Source organism: Microcaecilia unicolor, chromosome 5 (genome assembly GCF_901765095.1).
Source record: "Microcaecilia unicolor chromosome 5, aMicUni1.1, whole genome shotgun sequence".
Lineage (NCBI taxonomy): Eukaryota > Metazoa > Chordata > Amphibia > Gymnophiona > Siphonopidae > Microcaecilia > Microcaecilia unicolor.
In genome coordinates, this window is record NC_044035.1 from 325,895,714 (window position 1) to 325,922,870 (window position 27,157).

The 27,157-nt window shown below is 43.8% G+C and overlaps 1 protein-coding gene across 3 annotated transcripts in view; it reads right to left on the reverse strand.

Moving 5' to 3' along the window:
- The window catches only part of LOC115470867 (ankyrin and armadillo repeat-containing protein-like), a 68,516-nt gene that overhangs the window by 14,058 nt on the left and 27,301 nt on the right, over positions 1 to 27,157 (reverse strand). For 2 of the 3 annotated variants that reach the window (XM_030204461.1, XM_030204460.1), the window contains 4 exons: positions 24,170 to 24,307; positions 14,481 to 14,725; positions 10,839 to 10,995; positions 7,930 to 8,077 (listed from right to left, as the gene is read on the reverse strand). In XM_030204461.1, the coding sequence (XP_030060321.1) occupies positions 7,930 to 8,077; positions 10,839 to 10,995; positions 14,481 to 14,725; positions 24,170 to 24,307 (688 nt within the window). The remainder of the gene's footprint in view (positions 1 to 7,929; positions 8,078 to 10,838; positions 10,996 to 14,480; positions 14,726 to 24,169; positions 24,308 to 27,157) is intronic. The other variant, XM_030204462.1, reaches the window with a different exon arrangement.

The following is a 27,157-nucleotide window of genomic DNA, read 5'->3' on the forward strand; positions in this document are numbered from 1 at the left end:
CTCTATTCTCTTCACTACCACTTTTCAATCCACCGCCATTCTCTCATCTCCTCACTCTGTCACTTTCTCTCCTTAATTCCCTACCATATGACTCCCCTCACTTGTGCAGCCTCCATCTCTATCCCTCAATCATTCTACCCCATATATCCTCTCAGTCACCCCACTGTCACCACCACAGCCATCATTGTCACTGGCACCACAATCCCCTCATGCTTTCCATCCTCTTCCTCCCTTCATCCTGCTCTGTGATGGCCTTATTGCTTCACTCACTTTATGTTCCCCACCCAGGAAACCAATTGTTTCAGGGATAGGTTCAAATCTGGAACCACTATCCATTGTTACTGATTATTTCTGCATTCCTTAGGATGCGCTTGGCGTCTTAGTGTCGGTAGATGGAAGCGTGCCACTGACATAGTAACATAGTAGATGACGGCAGAAAAAGACCTGCATGGTCCATCCAGTCTGCCCAACAAGATAAACTCATATGTGTATACCTTACCTTGATTTATTTGTACCTGCCTTTTTCAGGGCACAGACCGTACAAGTCTGCCCAGCAGTATTTCCCACCTCTCAACCACCAGTCCCGCCTCCCATCACCGGCTCTGGCACAGACCGTATAAGTCTGCCCTCCACTATCCTCGCCTCCCAACCACCAACCCTGAGGTTAAGACAGCTCAGGGAGGCTTTGGAAAGGACTCTTTAGCTGGCAGGACTTGGGGACCCCTCCAATCCAAGATATTAATTTTTCCTGTTTTGGGAGGGGGGGAGGTAGCAGGCAGAGAAGAAATATGTGGGCCATGCCCAGCCAGTCCACCAGTGACTATGCTACTAAAGGCTGAATTGTGTGACCTTTGCCACAGCATTACATGAGATGGGGGCCCTGACTACTAGGAAACCTAGACTAAGTACATAAGTATTGCCATACTGGGACAGACCAAAGGTCCATCAAGCCCAACATCCTGCTTCCAACAGTGGCCAATCCAGATCACAAATACCTGGCAAGATCCCCAAAAAGTACAAAACATTTTATGCTGCTTATCCCAGAAATAAGCAGTGGATTTTCCCAAGTTCATTTTAATAATGGTCTATAGACTTTTCCTTTAGGAAGCCATCCAAACCTTTTTTAAACTCTTAAGCTTACCACCTTTACCACATTCTCTGGCAATGAATTCCAGAGTTTAATTACACATTGAGTGAAGAAACATTTCTCCGATTCATTTTAAATTTACTACTTTGTAGCTTCATCGCATGCCCCCTAATCCTAGTATTTTTGGAAAGAGTAAACAGATGCTTCACGTCTACCCGTTCCACTCCACTCATAATTTTATAGACCTCTATCATATCTCCCCTCAGCTAATGTGCTGCACTGTATAGGGCCTTAAAATCTTTTGATCTTCTTATGGACATAGAAATTCCAAGCCTCGCTCATTAGCTGTTTATCACAGTCATTTGAAGGTTAACTTAGTCTCAAACACACTCATTAGAGCCTCAGTGCCAGTGCATTGATACTGATCACTGCTTTCATGTAAGGCAAGCATAACAGAAGAAAAAACACTGGCCCGACCAGCAGGAAATCCTGCTACCCTATCCCTTTTCCCCAGCACATACAACTTGTATCTGAGCAGTGAAACCTACATGCATACTTTTAGCCACTAACAGAAATACTAAGTTGGGACAATCCTAGCTGGGAATTTACATTCCAAAGCAGGATAGGGTTGTCAGAAATCCAGGACTGTACCAAAATCTCCAACCTGGAACTGGGTAACTTGGCATCTCTGCACTGAGTGGCCAGCAATTTTCAACCCAGAGAATTTACTCATATTGCCTTTACTCTGTATCCTTTCAAGGACTCCAAAGACAAGCAAATATTATTTGATGTTGCTTTATTTTTCTTTTGTAAAGCTCTAGCACACTTGCATCTTTCTACATTTATACCCCATATGTACCGTCTGACAAAATTCACGCGTGGGCCTCCAATTTCATTCTCTGGGATGATTCACCCATGGCATCTCTGTGGTCAGCATTCCATTGCTTACTTCAAGCTTGATGGCTTTTATTTTATGTTTAAATGATTTTTATTAGCGTATGCTAAATCATGCTTGCATATATAGACTTATTGTATTACTGTGACCTCTAGTGGTCACATGGTATAATTGCTCCTGCAGTTATTTCTGGGGATTTTGCCACATCTGAACAGTGCAGGAATTTATTTGTTACATTTGTATCCCACATTTTCCCACCTATTTGTAGGCTCAATGTGGCTTACGTGAGTATCGGAGAGGCGTTACCAGACTCCGGTTTGAACAAATACAAAGTGATGTTGTTGTAAGATAAAGTTCATGTGGCACAGCCACATTAGGGAATAGTACAGCGAAGGGTTGTGTTATGTCCATTACGTACTTTAGTTTTATTGTGTAGCAGAGATCAGGCATTTAAGTTGGATCGCCTTTTTGAACAGGTTAGTTTTTAGTGTTTTCCGGAAGTTTAGGTAGTCATGCGTCATTTTCAAGGCTTTTAGTAGTGCGTTCCAGAGTTGTGTGCTTATGTAGGAAAAACTGGATGCATAAGTTGATTGTATTTAAGTCCTTTGCAGCTTGGGTAGTGCAGATTTAGATATGTTCGTGTTGATTCAGATGCGTTTCTAGTTGGTAAGTTCATCAGGTCTGTCATGTATCCCGGGGCTTCACCGTGGATGATTTTGTGAACCAGGGTGCAGATTTTGAAAGCAATGCATTCTTTGATTGCAGCCAACAATATCCAAGTTTTCTTCAAACATCAGGGCTTGCAAGTCTTGAACCTTTTTACCTAGACTACGAGCATTTGTGCTCATTGCTTTCCATCTGCGTAGAGAGTTTAGGTGGTTTTCTGTATTTAGATGACCTTTCCCTCTGCCATCAAGTTTATTCTGGGGTTGACTTTCTGAATTCCCTTGTTTCCTTTTGTCACCCCCGCCTTCTAGTTTAAATGTCTAGAAACATACTGTCTGAATTTCTCCCCAAGGATCCTTTTTCCTGTCACCGAAAGATGTAGCCCACCATTACAGTACAGCCTGTTATTTTTCCACGTATTACCCCACACCCCTATGTGACTAAAACCTTCTTCTTTACACCAAGACTCAAGCCACTTATTGAACTCCACAGTTTTGCGTAGTCTTTTTTCTCCCTTCCCCCACATGGGAATTACTTCAGAAAAAGCCACAGTCCGAATCAAAGATTTCAGTCCCTCCCCAAGCTTCTGGAACGCTCGGGCCAGATGCACTAAACCTTAACAACCCTCTAACAACCCTTTAACGAAGGAAATTCCTAACCATTGCATGCATTAAAGGCCTTTTTCCAACGAAGCAAGCAGCTAACGAAAACGGAATACAAAAGAGTAACTACCATTGTAATGTGGGCGATTCGGGATGCACTAACACTACCGACGATCACACCGAATCATTTACCGCGATATATTAAATGTATGGTCAGAGCAGTTGTAAAGGCCTGAGCTGTCATCTCCCCGCTGCCCCTGCACCTGCACCATAAAAATCAAAGCTGGCATGTTTAAACTGAAAAGTGAGATAAAAAAAATAAAAACACCACAAACACTGGCTCCCCGCTTTCCCCTGCATAAAATATAAAAGCTTTACAAACATCAAAAAAGGATCGGGAGGGGGCAAAGGCACTCATCAGGAGCATCCTGTATGGACGGCCTTGCCCCCCCCCCCCCCCCGAGATCTCCGCTGTTCCCCCTTCCGCCCTTTACTAAATTAAAAACTGAAAATAAAAATCTAAACTTTTGCAGCGCCGGGCCCCCCTCCCTTCCTGTCTCAATCTTCTTCTTTTCCCAACACTGCTCCGAATCCCGCCATCCTCCGCCCCTTGCCCCGCCCCCTGAGTTCGTCGTCACCGTTCCCCCCTCCAACTGACCCCCCCTCCGCTTTACCGGCCGTGCAGCGCCTCTCACCTGTGTGTGAAGCCGCTGCACGGGATGAAACAACGGATCGTCGATCGCTTCTGCCTCCACCGACGTCTATCTCCTTCTTTCTGTGCCCGCCCTCCTCTGACGTAAGTTTCCTACGTAGGTAACTTACATCAGAGGAGGGCGGGCACAGGAAGAAGGAGAGAGACGGTGGAGGCAGAAGCGATCGACGATCCGTTGTTTCATCCCGTGCAGCGCCTTCACACACAGGTGAGAGGCGCTGCACGGCTGGTAAAGCGGAAGGGGGATCCGTTGAAGGGGGGGAACGGCGGCGACAAACTCAGGGGGGCAGGGCAAGGGGCAGAGAATGGCGGGAGTTGGAGCAGTGTTGGGAAAAGAAGATCGAGACAGGAAGGGAGGGGGGCCCGGCGCTGCAAAAGTTTAGATTTTTATTTTCAGTTTTTAATTTAGTAAAGGACGGAAGCGGGGAACAGCGGCGATCTCAGAGGGGGGGGGGGGCAAGGCCGTCCATACAGGACGCTTCTGACGAGCGCCTTTGCCCCCTCCCGATCCTTTTTTGTGGTATGTTTACTTTTGTAGCGATGCAGGGGGAAGCGGAGAGCCACGTGTTTGTGGGTTTTTTTTTTTTGTTGTTGTTCTGATGTTTGTGGCATGGGCAGAGCAGCCAGCATAACGCTTGGCTGCTCTGCGCATGATTTAGGGGCCGATTACCGACGGGGATTACAAATCTTTTGATACATTGTACTTTTCAATGCCGCACCGAACATGTGCGACTTGTTTTTTTGGTGCATGCTTCGTTTTTTCAAATTCGTTAGGGAGTTTAACGTTTTTGAATTTTTTACGTTTGGTTGATGCATCTAGCCCTCTGTGCTGTAAATTTGCTATTGTTGGCCAGGTCATTTGTCCCCAGGTGAATTACAACATCAATATTCGAAGCTTCACTCTCTTCTGAGATTACTTTCAGAATTTGGTCGGTGCATCTGGTAGCTGAAGATCCTGGAAGGCATTTCACTAGGTTGGAACCCTTGAACTGTGTTCCTAAGTTAATGCCTCTGATAATGGAGTCTCCGAGCAGTAAGAGTTTTCTGCTTTTCACCAATCTGTCATTTTTAGGGGGATGATTCTTGGGTTGTGCTACTTTCATAGCCGCTGGTTCCACCACAGTACTTGTTTTTTCAGCATCATAATGATGTAGCGCGGCAAAAGAATTTGACAGGGGCAAAGGTTGGGAAGGTGAGAGCTTCTGTGTCACAGAGTTTAGTCTACCTGAGCCTACTGTGACCCCTCTATTCCTCTGTTGTTGCCTTCTCTGTGGCAGTGGTGGTGGTAAATTGGCAGGGAATTGATTAATCTTGGATGCTTTTTTAGTTGAAGCTAATTTTTTCTTTGTTGATCTCATCTTTCAAAGCTGATAATTGGAGACAGATAGGACAAGCTCTAAGGCTCCAGATAGTTTGCCTTAGGATTAAAGCAAAACATGTATTGCACTGAATAATGGACATATTGATGTGATTCACAAGTGTCAAAAAAAGTGAGTCACATCAATATGTGATCCAAGTATAGAGCAAAACCTTTTAACAATTTGAAACAACCTTTACTGTGTGGACTGCTGTAATCCTTAAGAGAAGAATCCTGGAGTGAGTGGATTCTGTGCCAGGTGGCTTTCTAGCTCTGCCATTTGAAATTTGCCCTCCTTTCCTGAGATTAAAAATATATGTGACTGTCTTGATCTATTGTTTTGCTTTAACTGCAGCCAGGGCTCATTGTGGATTTTGCACATGGTTCTGCTTTTCGGCTCTGCATTTCACCCCTTACTGACGTTTCTAAATAATATATACACTACTAAAAACTTTTATTTATTTATTTTTTTTTTTTTAGAAAAATGGATCCTCAGATGCCAACAAATGGGTATATTTTCAAATTTTAAAAAAAGCCACATTTTTCACTGGTCCATTATCAAATTCAAAATGTGAAACTCATATAATTTAATCTTGGTTTGCATTTTCATCCATATACCCCCAGATTCTATATAGCGCAACTTAAGTTGTGTGCGCAAATCCAGTCATATTCTAGATTTGTGCACACAACTTAATTAGCTAACAAGCCAATCAGCGGCAATAGTTGCCAATTAACAAGCAACTATTGACACTAATTGGCATTAATTAGAATTTACGCGTGCAATTGTGTAAGCGTATTCTGCAAAAGTGATATGTGTAAATTTTAAGGTGCATAGCTGAAAAGGGGGTGTGGCCATGGGTATTTATGAGATTTTAGAAACATCATGTGCATTTCTAAAATCTATACGCATTGTTATATAATACACTCGATCTGTGCATAATTTAGGCATCTGCATTTGCACCAAGTTTTATTTGGCGTAACTGCCTGTGACTAAATTTAGTCACACTAGGCATATTCTATAGCATATTCTATTAAAATACTTTACAGAATATGCTTAGGCGTATTTTTTCCGTCGACAATTTTTTAGGCGTAATATATATAATCTAGCCCATAATAACTATCTTTTTAATTTCTTTTGATTCAAATAAAGTAACTTATCTCAGCTGTAGGCCAACTCTCCTGACGTGAATTCATGTTTCGGATATCTGCATCAGGGACAAGGTACCATAAGCTTGAGCAGAGTCCATAGCAGCCATTCAGCAAGCCAATGCTAGTCATCAGATGGATGAAAATGCAAACCAAGATGATATTATATGAGTTTCACGTTTTGAATTTGATATAAACCTAATGGACCTGTGAAGAATTTGGCTTTTTTATGGGTTTAAAAATATACCCATTCTTCGCCATCTGAAGATCTATTTTTCTAAAAAAAAAAAAAAAAAAAGTTTTCAGTAGTGGATATATTATTTAGTGTATTATTATCTTCCCTATTGAATATAATATTACCACCATTCTATTGCCCAGGATGAGTCCTTGTACTTGACACTGTGTTCCATTGCATCTCCCATGGGCTGCCCCTGAGTATAGCTGTTCTTTCCTGTCCTCCGGGAGCTGCTGCTCTAGGTGGTCACCTAGGGGCCCTTTTACTAAGCCGCGTAGGTGCCTACGTGTACTCAATGCACATCAGTTTTGAGTTACCACCTGGGTACCACATGGCCCTTGTGGTAATTTCATTTTTGACGTGTGTCTGCTACGCGTGCCGGAAAATATTTTTATTTTCTGGCACATGGGCGGTAATCGAGCAGTAATTGGCATTTTACACACGTAGACCATTACTGCTCGGTTACCACGTCAGACCGTACCGCTATGTCAATGGTAGGTGGTAAGGTCTCAGACCCAAAATGGACATGTGGCAATTTTCATTTTGCCGAGCACTCATTTTCGGCAAAAATTTTTTAAATGAAGTTTTTAGAGGTGCGCTGAAAAATGATTCTGCGTGCACCCAAAACATGCGTCTACACTACTGCAGGCCATTTTTCAGTGTGCCTTAGTAAAAGGGCCCTTTAGTCTGCCTAATGCCTATGCCAGCTCTGCATGCAATACTGACAAGAAATTCTGCATGTCAACCCCACGTCTCTATATTTCCCAATAGTTTTCTTAAATATTTTTTTGTGTGCTCATAAAGCTTGAAAAACAAACACAGACCTTCAAGGAGTCTTGTTTTTCTTTTCAGTCCTCAATTTTCTAAAATCATCACACACCTTTTATAATTTCTGTTAATTGTAGCCAACCATTCAAATATATACTTAGAAATCTTCAAATTTACGAGTGACTTGTCTTAAAAAGTAATTTCCTCTATGGGTGGAAAGAATATTAGTCCTCTTATGGTGGTATGCAAGCCTATATACTACAGTATTAAAAAGAGGATTATTACTGTGGTATAGCCTTGCATGCAAGATACAAGATTTACATAAACTTTTCCAGTAAGGAAAATTGATTCCTGGGGAATCTAAAGAATGCACAAAAAGCTTTACAACTGTACATTGCTTTTAGACACTTTACTGTACCTTTAATGATAGATAAGGTTAAATAGAATCAAACTCTAGGTACCTTTTCAATAGCTGCCTCTCTGCCAGGTGATTGAAACTCAAGTAGCTGAGAGCAATGGCTGCACATCCCTGCACCTCTCTGGAGGCACTGGAGAGAAGATGGCATAGCACATTAACGATGTCAATGGAAACCAGAGCAGCTGCGATACCTGGAAAGAATGCATGGATACTCAAATTATAGTATTAGAGCAGCACAGATAGATTGCAAACATTATAATCATGTCATGTCTATCAGGTTCATGTGTAAGGGATTGATTTTATAAGAGGATGCCTATGTGAGAAATTCAGAAAAGAAATACTGGCACCTATTTATGAAATAGACTTCCAGATCCAGCCGTGATAGTGCAGAGCCCTGCTCTGGAGGTATAAATGTTGTAAGTACTTTGTAAAATATGTGTGTGGATCGCAACCCCAACTGCACTCTGCCCAAACTACAACCTTGGGAATGCCTACACTCAGATCATGTAAAAGCAGGCTTTTTCCATGCACGTATACAGTCTTCATACAGAAGTAGTTAATTAGCGTATTCCTGCAACTAACACCCTCCCCCCCCAAGCCATACTGCACGCTTTAAGTCAGTCCTTTACTAAATATCTACTTTTTTAATTCTGCTTTTTTTTTTTAAGTCCTGTCTCTGTTAGTATAAAGAGAAGGGTTCCAAATTCCAGAAGGCTTTGATGGGCTGTGAGTGAGCTCCAAATTTTCATTTTGCCGCACAAATGGATGTGCGGCAAAATGAAAATTACCAAATTTGTTGATGACTCCATTAGGGGTTCATTTTTCAAATTGTTTAGGTGTCCACTAGCTTTAGGTGCCTACTTTTATTAGGCATCTAAACGGAGTCTTTTAAAAACAGCAGGACCAGAGGAAAGGTCATGATGATAAAGAAAACTAGGCATTCAAGGGGGACGTTATTAACATGGGCTAATGTTAATGTGTGTTATTTTCAGTGCATTTTGTCTAGCAAAAAAGGTGCCGGTACTCAAATGCCATGCCACCCTTCAGGGGTGGAGTGATCATTGAAGGACCCACCCTACAATAGCCAGGACCCCTGCAACCAGTCATAGAATCTATGACAAGGCAGAATTTGTATGTAGAACCTGAGCTCTTTCATTAAAATACGAGAACCATGGGTCAAGTTTAGCAGACAGTGGAAAAGGTGCCGGTACTCAGTACCCCCAAGTACCCCCTCAAAAAAAGCCCTGGTTATTTTAACCCCAGTTATTAGTAACTACATCTCATTGCATAAAATGGCAACTTGTGCTAAAATAGTATAAGTCAGTGGTAAAATAACAAGTCTTAATAGTATTCCATATTGATAACTTGCCCCTTAGGATGAAGAGTTTCAGTCTGGTAACCAGAGCTGAAATTGTGATGTCATACTGCCTCATTCCACCAATGCCTAAGAGCCAACCTCACTGACATCACAATGGCTTGTTTACCCTATACTGGTCTCACTTTTATTACATATAGCAGTGATTTTGGTTGCTAGAAGCATTTCTTTTACCTTTAATCATGGGGGAAAGTTATCAACATGGGTTATTCTTAAGATGTATTATTTTACTATTAACCCAGGGTATTAGTAACTAGGTCTCACTGCATAAAATGGAACCAGTGGTAAAATAGTACAAGTTAGTGGTAAAATAACAGGTCTTAATGGTATCCCACATTGATAACTAAGCCCTGCAATGGGTAATTCTATGCATTTTTAACTGAAACTCCCCCTCCGCTGGCCACTCTCTGCCTGCCTGCTTGCCCCCTCCTCCCCCACATGCCCCAAAATGAAAGCCCCCCTGCCTGCCAGCTCAATAATAAGTTTTCCCAGGCCCTGTCCCCTGACCACCTGTAGGCCCTCCCAAACCTATCACCCCCTCCCCCCCCCACTGTGGCAAACAGCAAGTCCCACTAACAGACAGCACATTTCCCCAGGCCCTATCCTTGGCAGACAAGGAGTCCCCTCCCCCCCCCAAGGGAGGCTGACCATGCATAGGCCTCCCCAGGTCTACCTTTAAAAGCCTTGGTGGTCTGGTAGCACTTTGGGCAGGAGCCACCCAATTCGCTCCTGCTCATCTCAGTCACAGGTGGTTGTGGTTGCATTTTGAGATTGGGCAAGAGTGACTGGATTGCTCCTGTCCATGCTTGGTCCAAACTCAGGCTGCCACGGGAAGTCCTGGCAGCCATTTTGCTTACGTAACCAGGACGGGTAGGAGCAAATTGAGATGGTTCCTGACCAAAGATCCATTAGATCACCAGGGCTTTGAAAGGTAGGCTCAAGGAGGATTCCTTGTCTGCCCAGGGTGGGGCCCAGGGAGACATACTCTCTGATGAGGGTTGGGGATGCAAGGGGACTTACTGTCTGCTGTGGGAGGACAGGCAGGTGATGGTTTCAGTTTCAGCTGAAACCGAGCAGTAGATTTCGGCCGCAGATTTTGTTTTGGTCGAAACCGACAACCCTGGTTTCAGTTGCCCTCTAATCATAAAATACTATGATTTACATGCATAATTTCCCAAACTAGGTGCGAGCATTTGTACCAGCTCTATGGCTGGCATAAGATCTCACATGTAAAGACATACATATGTATTTACCCGGTTATGCTAGTGTTCTATGAAGAAATAAATTGGCACACACTTTTCTTAATAGAATAGGCATGTTCATGATGCCTAAAAATAGGTGTCCTCTTGTAGAACTACCTTCTCGGCTCTTGGCCCCTAACTTAAGAACCTACATTTAACAGAAAGAATAGTGGACCTAAAATTTGCACCAGTTTAAACAAAAACCAAGGCATTTAAATTCAGCTGAAATTTTGCCAAGCTGTAGGGTCCTAAAATGGAGGCACCTAGGCCCATGTCTTTGGATATCAGAACTGTAACATGATAGTTTAGAACTCATTCAAAAGAGTGGAGTTTTACCTGCCCGGGTATGTGCTAAACGAGCCACGCTGTCAGCAGCCACTGCTAAGATGCCATCCGATGTGGCTTGTTCCAGGGTGTCCACCAGAATCCTAAGCCCTGTGGCACAGGTATCAGAGGGATCATTATCCAGAATGATTCTTGACAGCACAACTGACTGCAAGGGAATACTGTATGAGTGAAAACTTCTAAATTCACCTTTTCCGGCTTTCACCATCCAAGGATAACTGTATCATGCTGATAGAATGGCATAAAGGAAAAGGCAGATCTGAGACAGAGCAGGCAACTCACAAAGTCACAACAAAATAACAAAAGGGAATAATGAAAAAGTGATTGGAAATATTTATTTATTTGTTACATTTGTATCCCACATTTTCCCTCCTATTTGCAGGCTCAATGTATTATTTACCTGGCTAAATTGGCTGTCTGAAAAGTACTCACCCCTTATGTACTGTACTTCCACCTGCATTCATGGTAAACATGCACAGGGGTGTGTTTAGATTGGGGAAGAAAAAATAGCACATTTTCAAATGTACGTTTCTTAAGGGGAATAAGTGTCTGCAGAGAATGCAGGTGCAAACATCTGCAAACACTTTTTCCTGGTCAGTTTTCATAGTCTCCTTTGAAAGCTAGTGCATGGGTACATGTACTCTGGGGCTTTGCATCTTTGTGGGAAGTTTTCAAACTTTCCACTAATATTACTTGTTGTCTCACATCAATGCATTAAAATGAACCCAACGCTGAATAGATCACTTAGGGGCCCTTTTACTAAGCCGTGTAGGCGCCTACGCACGCCCAACACTTGCCAAATTGGAGTTACCGCCTGGTTACCGTGGTAATTTCAATTTTGGTGCACGTCTGAAAAATATTTCGTATTTTCTGGCGCAAAGCACCGACGCGTGTCAAGTGGCATTTGATGCGCGTAGACCATTACCACCCGGTTACCACATGAGGCCTTACTGCAAGGTCAATGGCTTGCGGTAAGGTCTCAGAGCCAAAATGTATGCACAGCAATTTTCATTTTGCCGCATGTCCGTTTTCGGCAAAAAGAAAAAAGCATTTTTTTGTAGGTGTGCTAAAAAATAATTCTGTGCGCACCCAAAACATGCGTTTACACTACTGAAGGCCATTTTTCAGAGCATCTTAGTAAAAGGACCTCATAAATCCTTTATCAATCCACAGGATAAGCTAACAATATCAGTGGACAAGAAGCCTCGGAGGCAACTCGTTTCACACTAGGACAGAGCCCTGCGCTTCACACGTATCATTGTTGGCTTCCAACTAAATAGTCTACTGTATTAAATATCCCTGAAATAACTTCTGTCACCCTTCTTATACAAACATTCCAAGGCCCAGCCAACCAATCAGACACTACATCAGCCTCAGAGAATCACCAATCACACATCCCAGCAATGAGGACCAGTCAATTTCAAGGTTTAAACCACTGGGATAAACTGTACCCAGCATATAAATCCATCGCTGTTCCTTGAAATTGAGCAACTGGTTAACATTGCCACTGGACATTCCGGCCCCATTTTGAGATGAGTTATTCAGGCACAAAAACTATATAGTGCAACCACAGGTAGGAGCCTTATTTAATAGTAATTTTAACTTGTTAAAGGCATGGGCGCAGTTTGACTGTTTCATTTGGGGGGGCAAAGGATGGGGCGGAGCATATTAGCATATTCATTTGCATATATATATGCAAATGAATATGCTAATATGTTTCTATCCATCCCCTTCCCCATTCTATCCAGCATCTCCCCCCTCCCCCTTCCCAGCATCTGTCTCCCATAAAGAACACGTGGATGCAGCAGCTCACAGGTTTGAGTGAACGGCGATGGCTGCGCGGGGGAGTGGAAGCAGAGATTTACCAAATGGCTTCCTACCTTCCAGTGGACTAGACAGGAGCAAGGAGCCAGCATTGTTTTAAATTTACTACACTTTAGTTTCAAGGCATGCCCCCTAGTCCTAGTATTTTTGGAAAGCGTGAACAGACACTTCACATCCACCTGTTCCACTCCTCTCATTATTTTATATACCTCTATCATGTCTCCCCTCAGCTGTCTCTTCTCCAAGCTGTTAATAGTATTATCTTTGGGATTCTTTATTTTATAAAGGCAGCATATGCATATTATGTGCTTTTATAAAATAGATTCCCAGAATAATCCCCAGTAGCACACAAATACGGTCACATGAAAGCATCTGATGCAGGTGCCACTTTCTGCATGTAAATGCCTTTTGTATAACTCTTATACCTGGCAATCCTTCCCTAGTTCCACTCAAATTACATCTCTAACAACATCTATCTATGGTCTCATAAATGTACACCTGTTGGCATATGTACTGGTTGAACATATATACCCACACAAATAACAGAGCCATTTCCCGCATGTAAAATATGCTTTAAATGCAGAAAATGCATTATAAAATTACCCGTTATCCATTGCCAGGAAGGTGACCCTGTGTTCAGTCCTGATTGTCAATGAATCGCAGTACATAATGGGATTTCTATTTCCTAATTCTACTCATTGAAATCTTTACTGGAGGTTCCAGAATGCATCAGGAAACTCAGGACTAGCCTATATACTCTCTCCTGGAATTTGGTAACTTTAGACATTCTCTAGGGAATTCTATCTATGGTGCCAATAACCACTACACTAGACGTACAATGTTGTACATATTATATGCAGGTAAAGGGTCATGGATTTGATATACTGCTTTCCTGTGGATACAACCAAAAGTGGTTTACATATTCTAATTGCATGTACTTTCTCTGTCCCTAGTGGATTCACAGTCTAAGGGGTTTTTGCTTGTTTGGGGGTTTTTTTTTTTTCTTTTTTGGTACCTGGGGTAATGGAGGGTGAAGTGGCTTGCTCAGGGTCACAAGGAGCTGCAGTGGGAATCAAAACCAGTTCCCCAGGATCTCAGCCCACTGCACTAGCCATTAGGCTACTCTTCCATTACTCTGTTATAATCGAAGCAAGGCACCAAAACACAGAACTACACCTACGTACCCTGTTATAGAATCAGTGGTGTAGGAAGGGGGGCGGTGGGGCGGTCCGCCCCGGGTGCACGCCGCTGGGGGGTGTCGGCGCCTTGCTGGTTCCTTGCTCTCTCTGCCCCGGAACAGGTTACTTCCTGTCCCGGGCCGAGAGAGCAAGGAACCAGCGAGGCGCCGACACCCCCCTAGCGGCGTGCACTCGGCAGATTGGCCCTCCCACCCGCCCCTCACCGCCTTCCAGGTATGTTCTTGTGGGCGGGCGGGGGGGGGGTGTTGCGCTACGGAGGGGGAGGGTGCGTCGCGCTGCACCCAGGGGAGGTGCGCAGCGGCGACCCGCCCCGGGTGTCAGCTGCCCTCGCGACGCCACTGTATAGAATAGCTAAGTGTTTCCGTGTGGGAGGGACATGGGCGGCTTAGGGGCATTCCCTTAAAATGCACAGAGTATTATAGAATTTGGGGGATCCGTGCCCAACTTGCCTGCCGGGCATTACATTTCGTTTCAGTTGATGTAAATGCTTGCGCCCTTTCTGGAATACCGTTCAACACCAAATATTTTTCAGTGCTGAATTTTGAGCATCATTTCTTGAATCCAGCCCTCTGGCTATTAGAGCTTATGTTATGTCCTTGATCTACCTTACCTGGAAGGCAGCATGCACTTTGTGAATTTCCTTCCCTGACTGCAGAAAAGGTAGGAAATTCTGCCACCTCACACCACCCGATTCAACTATCTCTAGCTGCTGGTTCACATTGTTGAAAGCAAAGGTTGCCAGAGTAGCACCTGCCAGCAGTCGAACCTCTTCCTGAGATGACTCTAACAGACGGAGGACGTGCGTGTAATCGAATCCTTTGCTCTCAAACAGCATCTCCATACTTTCACGGTTGCCTGGACACAAAGGAGGAAAAACAACAGCATCAATTCAGAATGTGCACAGCAGGTGCCAACAGCTTTTGATTTACTGATTCAGTCTCATGTTTGGAATGATCATCGGGTTCCTTTTCAGTTAGTTCTTAGACTTTGTTGTGGCAATAGGAACCATGCTTGGTCTTGTTTCCGGTGCAATATTAACTACATAAAGGTGCCTTAAGACATTCTCTTGCAAAATTCCACTCCATCACACACCCTTCTGATTTATCTATCTGGAGAACATACATACAGAATGTCCTATTTCAAAGAACCTCACCCCCATGTCCCCCCCCCCCCAAAAAAAAGGCAAACACTGTCAGTATTTTGCTTACACATCTGGCATGTCAAACGGACATTGACAAGGCTGGAAAAATGAACTTGTACAATACTGTGTTGCTGACTGAATCTTTGACACGTCTTTGCTGCCACATCAGAGCTGTAAAAAAAATGTTAGGAGCCCTTTTACTAAGCCGCGTAAGCATCTATGTGCACCCAATGCGTGGCTCTTGTGGTAATTTCATTTTTGGCACGTATCTGAAAAATTATTTTTGGGCGCACATAACGAACGTGCGCCAAGTGGCATTTGACACACATAGGTCATTACTGCCCGGATTCTTTACCTCTAGGTCAATGACTGGTGGTTAGGTATCAGACCTAAAATGGACACGTGGCAATTTTGATTTTGCCACATATCCATATTCGGCAAAAAAGGCGCCTTTTTTACAGGTGTGCGCTAAAAAATGGTTCGGCGCCCGCCCAAAACCCTCACCCACACTACCGCAAGCCATTTTTCAGCATGCCTTTGTAAAATGACCCCTCAGTTACCAAGCTGTATGACACAGCCCGGCCCTTAGTCATGGTAATTTTCATCACCAGTGATTAGAAAAGTAGACCGGAAGCTTAAAAATACAAAGTGCAACGTAGCTAGTGGCCAAAAACGAACAACACTGGAATAACAAAGATTTTGGTTGTAGTGATTTTCAGTGTCCCATCTTACCAAACCCTGGCAGTGCCTTTTACTAGTCATACAATGTTGCCTCAATCTTTCCATAGCAATGGATACCTGAGTGCCAAATATTTCAATACCTTATCTCACTTTAGAGCAGCAATGAGGAATCTTCAAGAACTATATGCTGGTTGGGTTCTTGGGGTATTTCTAATGAACATGTATGGTACAGATCTGCAAATAGCTGAGGCACTGTGTATGCAAATTGATCTGATACATAGTCATGAGGGATGGCCCATAAAACTGACCGGTGTGCATTCCTCAGGGGCCAATGGTCCCTCATCCCTTGTTGTACAAAACTTAGAACAAAGCTGATGTTTGCTTTAATGAGATCAGGAATTCATGGTGAGATTCATCTTGCCCACAGATGTCAGCTTTCCAGAAAATTTCCCATTTTTACATTATAAACTCTTGCAGAAAAATGCAAATAATGTTTTTCCTGAAAATAGCTTTTCTTTTTTTCTTTTTTTTTTTTGGGGGGGGGGGGGGGGGGTTAGAGGTTATTGTAAATCTTCATATCTATTATCTTGTCTCACATTCTTCAACCTGTTGCTTCCTAAACCTACCCTGGGGACCCAACAGCCAGTCAGGCTTTCAGGTTATGCATATGCTGGATCTCCACAGTATATGCAAATTGATCTCTTACAAGTTCAGTGTGGATAGCCTGAAGACCTGAGTAGCCGTGGGGTCTCCAGGACAGGTGTAGGAAGCTCTTCTGTAGCCCAAGCATGAAGGACATGTCCATTTGGGTAGCAGTTTCATATTTTGGATTTTACATTTATTTTACAATATTTTTAGTGCAGCTTTCTAGTAGCTATTTTGGTACTGGTAAAAAATAAGGTGGCAGTTCTATGAATTGGCATCTCAGTATAGGCACCGCAATGCCATGTGCTTAGAACCAATTCTATAACAGCAACGTGGCACCAAGATTCTGTTATAGAATACTAATGTAAGTCAGAATTGGCGTGTCCATGTTTAGGGCACGCTTACTTAACACATATCAATGGCAGATGTAGGTTGGAGTGCCTAAGTGTGCCAAGTGATATCATCTATAAACTACACGCATAACTTTGAGGGAGGCTCATAGCCTGCCCATGCTCCGTCCATGTGTATGACCCTTGCAATTAGGTGCTATATATATATTTTATTTGTATCCCACACTTTCCCACTCATGGCAGGCTCAATGCAGCAGGCAATGGAGGGTTAAGTGACTTGCCCAGAGTCACAAGGAGCTACCTGTGCCTGAAGTGGGAATCAAATTCAGTTCCTCAGTTCCCCAGGACCAAAGTCCACCACTCTAACCACTAGGCTACTCCTCCACTTCCATGGAACCCAGGTGTCATCTTATATAATACCATCTATTGTACATAAGCGCTGTCAAATTAATGATGCCATTGATGCCCATAAGTGGCAGTTTAAAAAATTGCCTTCTAATTTTCATTGGCCCAACAAAAAAAAAAAAGATATCTACAAGAGCATTCCAGAGTCTAGACTAAAAAATCCTAGCTGAAGATAATATCTTTCGCAGTCTCTCATCTCTTTCTTCAATATCACCTTTTTCTGAAGAAACAGGACCAAAAGCGGTTTACGAAATCCTATAAAATATAGTTCAAAAACCCTAGTAGAGACTGTCCTACCCCCTGATATCACTATGGAGTGAATCAGGCAATATTTCAAATTACAAAAATCATGTCAACCAATCCCGTTCCTCCTCAATTGCCCTCACCAAAGAGGTGATCAGAGCTATTCATGCATCACCTTTGCTGTTGGTCCAGTCAGTGGCAGGCATTTGAACCTATAAAGATGAAAACATTTTTACAGCATTGACAAGCACTGGGGTGCCTGCCGTGTTCAGCTCTGCTATCCTTTTCACACTTTCTAATCTCGTTAAACAATAGTTGCAGAGGCCTGTTGGTATATGGGTTAATAAGTGCTCAGCTTAAAGTAAATCAATAAACTTCAAAGTCAATAGACTTCAAAGTCAGAGACCACAGACTAGTACAAATGTCATACCTTAATGTTCTGGAGTGCCTAAACGTTCTGTATATATTGTCTGGTGATTTAGCAAAGTAAATATTCTTCTACCTCGATAAATGCCGTTGCTTTGGGAAAAGTCAAGATGACCCACAGGGTGCTCTAAGAACAGAATGCAGATTATAGAACTTAAACTGCACTAATACTTGCTGTCGACGGATGTAAAAACACGTGCCTATGACCAGCCAGAATTCATGAGATATAAATGATGTACGTGTTACCGTGGAGAATAAAATGTGTGTGTGAATGTACATAAAAACTTAGGGGTACTTTTATAAAAGTGCGCTGAAAAATGGCTTGCGGTAGTGTAGGTGCGGGGTTTGGGCAAGCGCCAATCCATTTTTTAGCGCACCTGTAAAAACAGGCCCTTTTTTGTCGAAAATGGACGTGCGGCAAAATTTATTTATTTATTTATTTGCTACATTTGTACCCCACATTTTCCCACCTATTTGCAGGCTCAATGTGGCTTACATTATATTGCAAAAGATATAGTTATGAACAGAGTAAGAGGTTTGTTCTAAATTAACATATTACTATGTAAGAATTAAGGAAGATATGTCTGTGGAATAATTTACATAACACATAATGAAAGAGAAAATAAATATGATAATATGGCTAATATAATCAGTTTAGAGGGATTAGTAGGTAGTTGGTTTAGATATAGAATCAGGGCTTTTTTTGAGGGGGTACTTGGGGGTACTGAGTACCGCCACCTTTTCTATTGTCTGCTAAAATTGACCCATGGTCCTCAAGTTTTAATGAAAGAGTTCAGGATCTACACGCCAATTCTGCCTTGTCATAGATTCTATGACTGGTTGCAGGGGGCCTGGCTGTTATGGGGTAGGTCCCTCAGTGATCACCCCACCCCTGAAGGGTGGCCTGGCATTTGAGTACCAGCACCTTTTTCACTAGAAAAAATTCACTGTATAGAATAATCAAGTTCAAAGGAGGATTCTTATTGTAAGTTTTTTCAAACAAGTGTGTTTTCAGTAATTTCCTGAAGTTTGTTAAGTTACGTGTTATTTTTATAGTGTTTGGTAGTTTGTTCCATGAAAACTGCCGGGCGTCCATTTTGGGTCTGAGACCTTACTGCCAGCCATTGACCTAGCGATAAAGACTCATGCAGTAACCGGGTGGTAATGACCTACATGCGCCAAATGCCACTTGGCGTGTGTCCGTTATGCGCGCACGAAAATAACAAATATTTTTCAAACGCGCATATCGGACACACTCCAAAAATGAAATTACCACAAGGGCCATGTGGTAACCAGGCAGTAACTCCATTTTGGCGTACATTGGGCGCACGTAGGCGTCTATATGGCTTAGTAAAAGGGCCCCTTAATTACACCTCTTCAAGGTGTTGCTAAGTTTTAGCATTAATGCATATCTGTTGTATTCTTTGTGTTTGATATATAAGTACATAAGTAATGCCACACTGGGAAAAGACCAAAGGTCCATCGAGCCCAGCATCCTGTCCACGACAGCGGCCAATCCAGGCCAAGGGCACCTGGCAAGCTTCCCAAACGTACAAACATTCTATACATGTTATTCCTGGAATGGTGGATTTTTCCCAAGTCCATTTAGTAGTGGTTTATGGGCTTGGGCATGTACATTTTTACTACGCTTATAGATAATAACCTGTTTTGCATGCTCCGGGTCTTTTGAGTCATATTTTGTTGCTGGAATATAGACTGAAAGCACCTACTTGATGATACAGATTTTGAAGAGTTTTTTTGTGGACAACCCCCCCCCCCCCCAGCTGAAATACATCTTTGAGATGATTATTGCAATTTAAGCATTTACAAAAAACTATACAAATGGATTAAAGCTGAGTTTCTTTAAAAATATTTTTGATACAAACTACAAAATAAAAAAATGTATAAATATTTAAGTTTCAAATTTGATATTAGAAAATTATTACAAAGATGAGGAGGTGGGCATAGGCGTAGTTTGACTGTTTCATTTGGGGAGGGGGGGCAAAGGATGGGCGGAGCATATTAGCATATTCATTTGCATATATACATATGCAAATGAATATGCTAATATGGAGGAAGGAATTGAAATTTACAGGCAAAATATCACAGATGCACATTTCAAAAAGCTGACATATTTCAATTAATAAATTCTGAATAAAATACTTTTATCTACCTTTGTTGTCTGAGCATTTAGTTTTTCTATTCGCTTTGGTCCCAGTGTCTTCTGTTTTATGCAGTGTCTTCTTTCCAGTAGGCTTCCCTCTGCTCCCCACCCTCCCAGTCCTATCCATCTTCCCTCTGCTCCCCACCACTCCCAGTCCCAACCATCTCTTGCTCCTTCCCTCTGCTCTCCACCCCTCCCAGTCCCATCCATCTTCCATCTGCTCCCCACCCCTCCCAGTCCCATCCATCTTCCATCTGCTCCCCACCCCTCCCAGTTCCATCCATCTTCCTTCTGCTGCCCCCTCGCAAGGTCCAAGATCGTGACTCCGTCTACCCCCTCTCTTCCTCCCTCCCTCCGGCGCAGGCAGCAGTCTTTTTCAGCATTCCTGGCAGCGGTAGCAATGTACACGCTGCCTTCGGTCTGCCCCGGAAGCCTTCTCTTCAAGTTCCTGTTCCCATCTATGCGGGAACAGGAACTTGAAGAGAAGACTTTGGGGCAGAGCTGAAGGCAGCGTGTACATCACTACCGCTGCCAGGAACGCTGAAAAAGACTGCTGCCTGCACCGGAGGGAGGGAGGAAGAGAGGGGGTAGACGGACACGCTCCTCTCCGTCCGCTTGGCTTCCCTGCCCTCTCTGTCTGCGTCCCGCCCGAAAGGAAATGACGTCAGAGGAAGGCGGGACGCAGACAGAGAGGGCAGGGAAGCCAAGCGGATGGAGAGGAACGCGTGCCTGCTTGTTTTTTTTTTTAACTACTGGCGCGGCGGCGCCTCATTCTTGTTTGGGGGGGGCATTGCCCCCCTCGCCCCCCCAGTCTACGCCCATGGAGGTGGGTGTGTCATTCTTGCTGAATTAAGATATGAACCACAGTGAGTGACAATCATGGGAGATTGAAGTTTTGAAAACCAAACCAGACTGGCCAGCTGTGCCACCAGGCCATGAGAATAGTAAGCAAAAAAAAGGAAAACTAGAATACCATACTCAGTGCAAAGAAAAAGCCAAATCGCAAGCCCTGAGCTGGGACGACAACCAATGACAAGACTGTATATCTTGGCCTCCTGAGTGAGATAAATCATAGAGGTGTGCATAATCAAAAAACATTTAGGGCCCTGATAACAAAGGCACGCTAGCGTTTTTAGTGCACGCAAATTGTGTAGATGCCCAGAGGAATATTATGGGTATCTACATGGTTAGCGCATGCTAAAAATGCTTGCATGCCTTTGTAAACAGGGCCCTTAGCTAGAAGTTGTTGCAATTTTCAGGTGTTTTTTCACATTTTTTCACACATTTTTGCGCACATTATGAAGGTAATTCTATAATACGTGCACATGGAGCATAATTGAACGGCGCCGGCCCAACCGTATTATCGAAATAAGATAGCCGGCTATCTTTCCTTTCGATAATACGGTTGGAGCCGGCCAAATCTTAGCATTTGGGCCGGCTTTAGAGATGGCCGGCATTGGTTTCTGGCAATAATGGAAACCAATGCCGGCGATCTCAAACCCGGCCAAATCCAAGCCATTTGGTCGTGGGAGGAGCCAGCATTTGTAGTGCACTGGTCCCCCTGATATGCCAGGACACCAACCGGGCACCCTAGGGGGTACTGCAGTGGACTTCAAAAATTGCTCCCAGGTGCATAGCTCCCTTACCTTGGGTGCTGAGCCCCCCAAATCCCCCCCCCAAAAAAACCCACTCTGCACAACTCTACACCACTACCATAGCCCTAAGGGGTGAAGGGGGCACCTACATGTGGGTACAGTGGGTTTTGCGGGGGGGGGGGGGTTGGAGGGCTATCATTTACCACCACAAGTGTAACAGATAGGGGGGGTGGGCCTGGGTCCACCTGCCTGAAGTGCACTGCACCCACAAAAAACTGCTCCAGGGACCTGCATACTGCTGTCAGGGAGCTGGGTATGACATTTGAGGCTGGCAAAAAATGTTTCTTTTTTTGGGGGGGGGGTGGGAGGGGGTTGGTGACCACTGGGGGAGTAAGGGGAGGTGATCCCTGATTCCCACCAGTGGTCATCTGGTCAACTGGGGCACTTTTTGGAGGCTTGGTCCTAAAAATAAATGGACCAAGTGAAGCCGGCGAAGTGCTCGTTAGAGCCGGCCTTCTTTTTTTCATTATCGGCCGATGCCGGCCTTCTCATAACCACACCCCGCCTTCCGTACCCTGCGGAAACGCCCCCTTTAACTTTGGCCAGCTCTGCGACGGAAAGCAGTTGGAGCCGGCCAAAATTGGCTTTCGATTATACCGATTTGGCCGGGTTCAGGAGATGGCGGCCGGCCATCTCCCGATTTGTGTCGGAAGATGGCCGGCGATCTCTTTCGAAAATAAGCAGGATAGGTACATGTCCCTTTGTGCACATAAGTGCAGAGAAAATGAGTGTAAGTACCCTAAGTGCTATTCTATACAGGTGTGCGTACATCCTATAGCATGCAGCTGGAAGGGGGCGTACACGTGGGTGGAGCATGGATGGGATTCCAATGTACACACGTAATTTACAGAATAACTGAGTTCACCTAAATGTAAGACATGCCAATACCAGTTTGAGTGTAGGAAAAGCAAAGGGTGACGTAAAAAACACACATAAAGGGTGTGCGAGTGAAATCAGCCTTTATTAAAAGGACCTGACATGGTCATCATGTTTCAGCTGAAAACCTTGCATCAGGAGTTTAGAAACAACACCTATAAACTTTGAGATTCATAAATACAGGAAGGCTATATCAAGTGACATAAAAAAGTAAACAAATAATATACAATAAAACAAAGGCAATAGAGAAATATGGATGCTCAACAGGAAACAAACAGTATAAAATATAACATATAAATCCAATTTTGCAATAACCATAAACAGACAACAGGGAAAGAAATGAACACCCCCCACCAAAAAATATATATATAAAATAGTTAAAAATAGTATGGCACTTGCCACGATGCACTGGGGTGCTTATAAAGAAGTGCCAATTTATACAATTGCCCTCTGCATGCATGCAAGAGCTTTTTTTCTGTACACTTCAGTTGTACATCCCTTAATTCTTAGGTATATGCAAGGGCAGGTGATTTGTGAGCACTTTAAATTTTTAGGTGCCTATCCGCCTTATTTTCGAAAGAGAAAGACGGCCAAATTTCGACCCAAATTGGGAGATGGGCATCTTTCTCCCGTGGGCGCCCAAATCAGTATAATCGAAAGCCGATTTTGGGCGTCTTCAACTGCACTCCGTCGCAGGAACGAACAAAGTTGATGAGGGGGGGGGGGGTGTCGGAGGCGGGGTGAAGGCGGGACTGGGGCTTGGTTATCGGCCGAGAGATGGGCGTCTTCGGCCGATAATCGAAAAAAGAAAGGCGTTCTTAGTGCAAATTTGGGTCACTTTTTTTGGACCCTTTTTTTCATGAACAAGTCCCAAAAAAGTGCCCTAAATGACCAGATGACCACCAGAGGGAATCGGGGATGACCACCCATGGCTCCCCCAGTGGTCACTAACTCCCTCCCACCCAAAAAAAACAACTTTAAAAACTTTTTTTCCAGCCTGTATGCCAGCCTCAAATGTCATACCCAGCTCCATCACAGTAATATGCAGGTCCCTGGAGCAGTTGTTAGTGGGTTCAGTGGACTTCAGGCAGGTGGACCCAGGCCCATCCTCCCCCCTACCTGTTACACTTGTGGTGAGCCCTCCAAACCGCCCCCAAAACCCACTGTACCCACATCTAGGTGCCCCCCTTCAGCCATAAGTGCTATAGTAATGGTGTAGAGTTGTGGGGAGTGGGTTTGGGGGGGGGATTTGGGGGGCTCAACACCCAAGGGAAGGGAGCTATGGACTTCAGAGGTAGTTAACTTTTTTTTTAATTGTTACAAGTGCCCCCTAGGGTGCCCGGTTGGTGTCCTAGCATGTGAGGGGGACCAGTGCACTACGAATCCTGGCCCCTCCCACGACCCAATGCCTTGGATTTGTTCGTTTTTGAGCTGGGCACCTTCGGTTTCCATTATCGCTGAAAAACAATACCGCCCAGCTGAAATCCGCACAAATCCAATGCATTTGGCTGGCACAAACTGTATTATCGGAAAAAAGATGGACGCCCATTTTTTTCGAAAATATGGTTTGTCCCGCCCCTTCACGTACCCGTTCTCGGAGATAGACGCCCATGGAGATGGGCATTCGCATTCGATTATGCCCCTCCACACAAACTGAATGTGTGCACATGAATTCAGATCCCTAATAAATTGGTGAATCAGTCAGCAATTTACCTAGCACCACAGCTGCCAGGGCATAGGCTGCCTCCACCTGGATTACTTCACAATGTGAATGGATCATCAGCGCTGCTAAAAACCTCAGCCCTCTGGAGTTTATGACTGCTTTCTGGCTCCTGTGATGTGGACAGTAAGCTTAAACGAACAAATGACAAGAAATGAGTTCAGTTAGCCTTCATATCATTTCTCTTTGGTGTATATCTGTATAGCAAAAACTATGTAATAGGCACTGAACACTGTTACCAGACTATTCATAGCACTTTCTTGTATTTAATGTATAAATAAACCAGTGCCCTAGAAAGGTCAAAGATTGTAGGGTTTATTTATTTCACCCAGTGAATAATAAGAGGTTTGGAAAAGCCTCCCATCCACAGTTCTACATGCTATGGGAAATGGGACCTTCCACCAGTGTTTCATAACTTAGAAGCTTGTAACTATGGGAATTTCTAATTGAAAAGAAAATGTGCGCTTGATCACATCAGCTGTCAGCGTGAGTGGTTAAATCAAGCTGGCAATGGGACTTCCGGTGACGTCACAGTCCTCGATGGAAGCCTGACTCTGTAGCTCCCGACCCATCCAGCTATAATAGCGAACTTTAGCGGTAAATACGACAACTTTTGTTTTTTCTTCGCTGGCACAACCTTGCTTGAAAGATAGGAAGGCGACATGTCACAAAAAATGAAAAATTTAGAGGCGCGAAGCGCGATGCGCAGTAGCCAACGCACATCCAAAACACCCTCGCGCCAGATTTCGAATCGGAAAGATCGGAAGAAGACACGGGTGGTGTGAGGAAATCACATTCTACCCGGTTGCTTATGGATTTAAAAAAAGACTTGGCCCACATGAAAGCGGATATAGTAGAGCGCATTGATAATCTACGGGGTGAACTTAAAGAGGTAGGCACCCGTATTGAAGATTTAGAAGTGCGAATGGATGAGCACGTGGAAGTAGTACAACAAATGCGACAATGTGAGGAAGGTATTACAACGCAGATGTCTGAGCTACAATATAAGATAGATGACATTGAAAACCGCAGCAGACGGAAAAATTTGCGGTTTCGTGGGGTGCCGGAAGGAGGAGCCCAGGAAGACGTCCTGAAAATTATACAAGAAATCTGTAGGCAACTCCTGGAGGCACAGCCAGATCTGCCTGTACCTGAGATTGAAAGAGCTCACAGAGCATTGGGTAGTCCGCAAACTAATAGATCAAGAGATATTATTGTCAGGTTCTGGAAGTTTTCTGAAAAAGAGCAACTACTTACCCTAGCTCGCCAGCAGAAAGAACTGAAGTACAATGATACTTTGATAACAGTCTACCAAGATTTATCAGCATATACACTGCAATGGCGCAGGGAGATGAAACCGATCCTGGATACTTTGAATAAACATACTATTAAATATCGATGGGCTTTTCCATTTGCCCTTTGCTTTGTCATAGCAGGCAAATCACATCGTGTACGTACAGTTGCGGATGCGAAACAACTACTTCAATTGGCTGGCCTAATGGAGATGGGAACTGAGGAAACAACAGCGACTAATAAAGTGAGAGATAAAATTCATCAATGGAAGCAAGTCTTTAATACAGCAAAAAAGCCACGAAAGACGACAACACGATCCGTAACATGAACTGGAACATTATTAGAGTTTTGAATATTCATGACTGAAAACGTCTAGAGAAGTGAGAGGAAGTGCATTTATATCAATGCGAGGTGTTGTATTTCAAGGATGTGGGGGAGTTGGGGGTTGGGCTGTGAATGAGGCTGTTGTCCTCTCTGGGAGATCTAGATGGGTAAGGGTGGAGATTTTGTTTTCTGCACTTCCCTACTGGAATACACTGATGGGAAAGGGGAGGGGGGAGGGGGTGGGAGGGATTGTTCTTCTTCTATACTTGTAAAGGGGAAAGATTCTATTACAATGGCTGTTATAAGCTTTGGTACAGGCTTTTTCCCTGATTTAGGAAAGTAAATGAAGTCAGATCTAAAAATAGTTACTTGGAATGTTAAAGGTTTAAACTCTCCGAGAAAAAGACAGATGATATACCAAGAGTTAACTAGATTGCATCCACAGGTGGTAATGTTACAAGAAACACATCTGAAGCGAGCGCATGAATACTTGTTCCGCCCTGCCTCTTATTCAAAAATTTATTTTGCTTCTGATATTACCAATAGTAAAAGGGGAGGGGTTGCAATACTCTTTCATGATAGTATACCCATACAGACCCAGCAAATTAAGAGAGATACAGCTGGGCGATACCTTCTAATCAGGGGACAGTTGGAGTCTAAGGAGTATACCTGGGGATCCATATATGGGCCAAATGTGAACCAAACCTCCTTCTTAAAAACACTAAAAAGAAATATTAGACCCATGGTGGGTGGCAAACTCATATTGGGAGGCGATTTCAATGCTACCATGAACCCGAGCCTAGATCGCTCGGGATCTGTGTCCCGGGCAGATAGAACGTTAGCTGATCAGATGGCACTATGGGTGGAAGAGATGGGTCTTTTTGATACATGGAGGGATGGACACCCCCGGGACAGGGATTACTCATTCTATTCCCCGGTGCATGATTCTTACTCCCGTATAGACTACCTCCTCCTGGATAAATTGCTGGGAGGACAAGTGAAGGAGGCACAAATTGGAAATATTACTATTTCAGATCATGCTCCATGTGAGGTACAAATGGTACTTTCAGAGGTTGATGAAGGACAGAAAATGTGGACTTTTAATAATACCCTGTTAAAAGATAAACACCTATGTGCAGATTATGTGAAAATGCTTAAAGAATACTTAAAATTTAACTTGGATTTGGGGCCCTCAATTGCAGTCGTATGGGACGCATTGAAAGCAGTCTCACGTGGCCATTTTATATCAGTAGCGGGTCATCTTAAACGAAGGCGGGAGGCCTTGAAGCAATACTGGAGGGGCAAGATTGATGAGTTGGAGGCTGTTCACAAGCGAACAGGCTCTACTAAAACATATAGCGCTC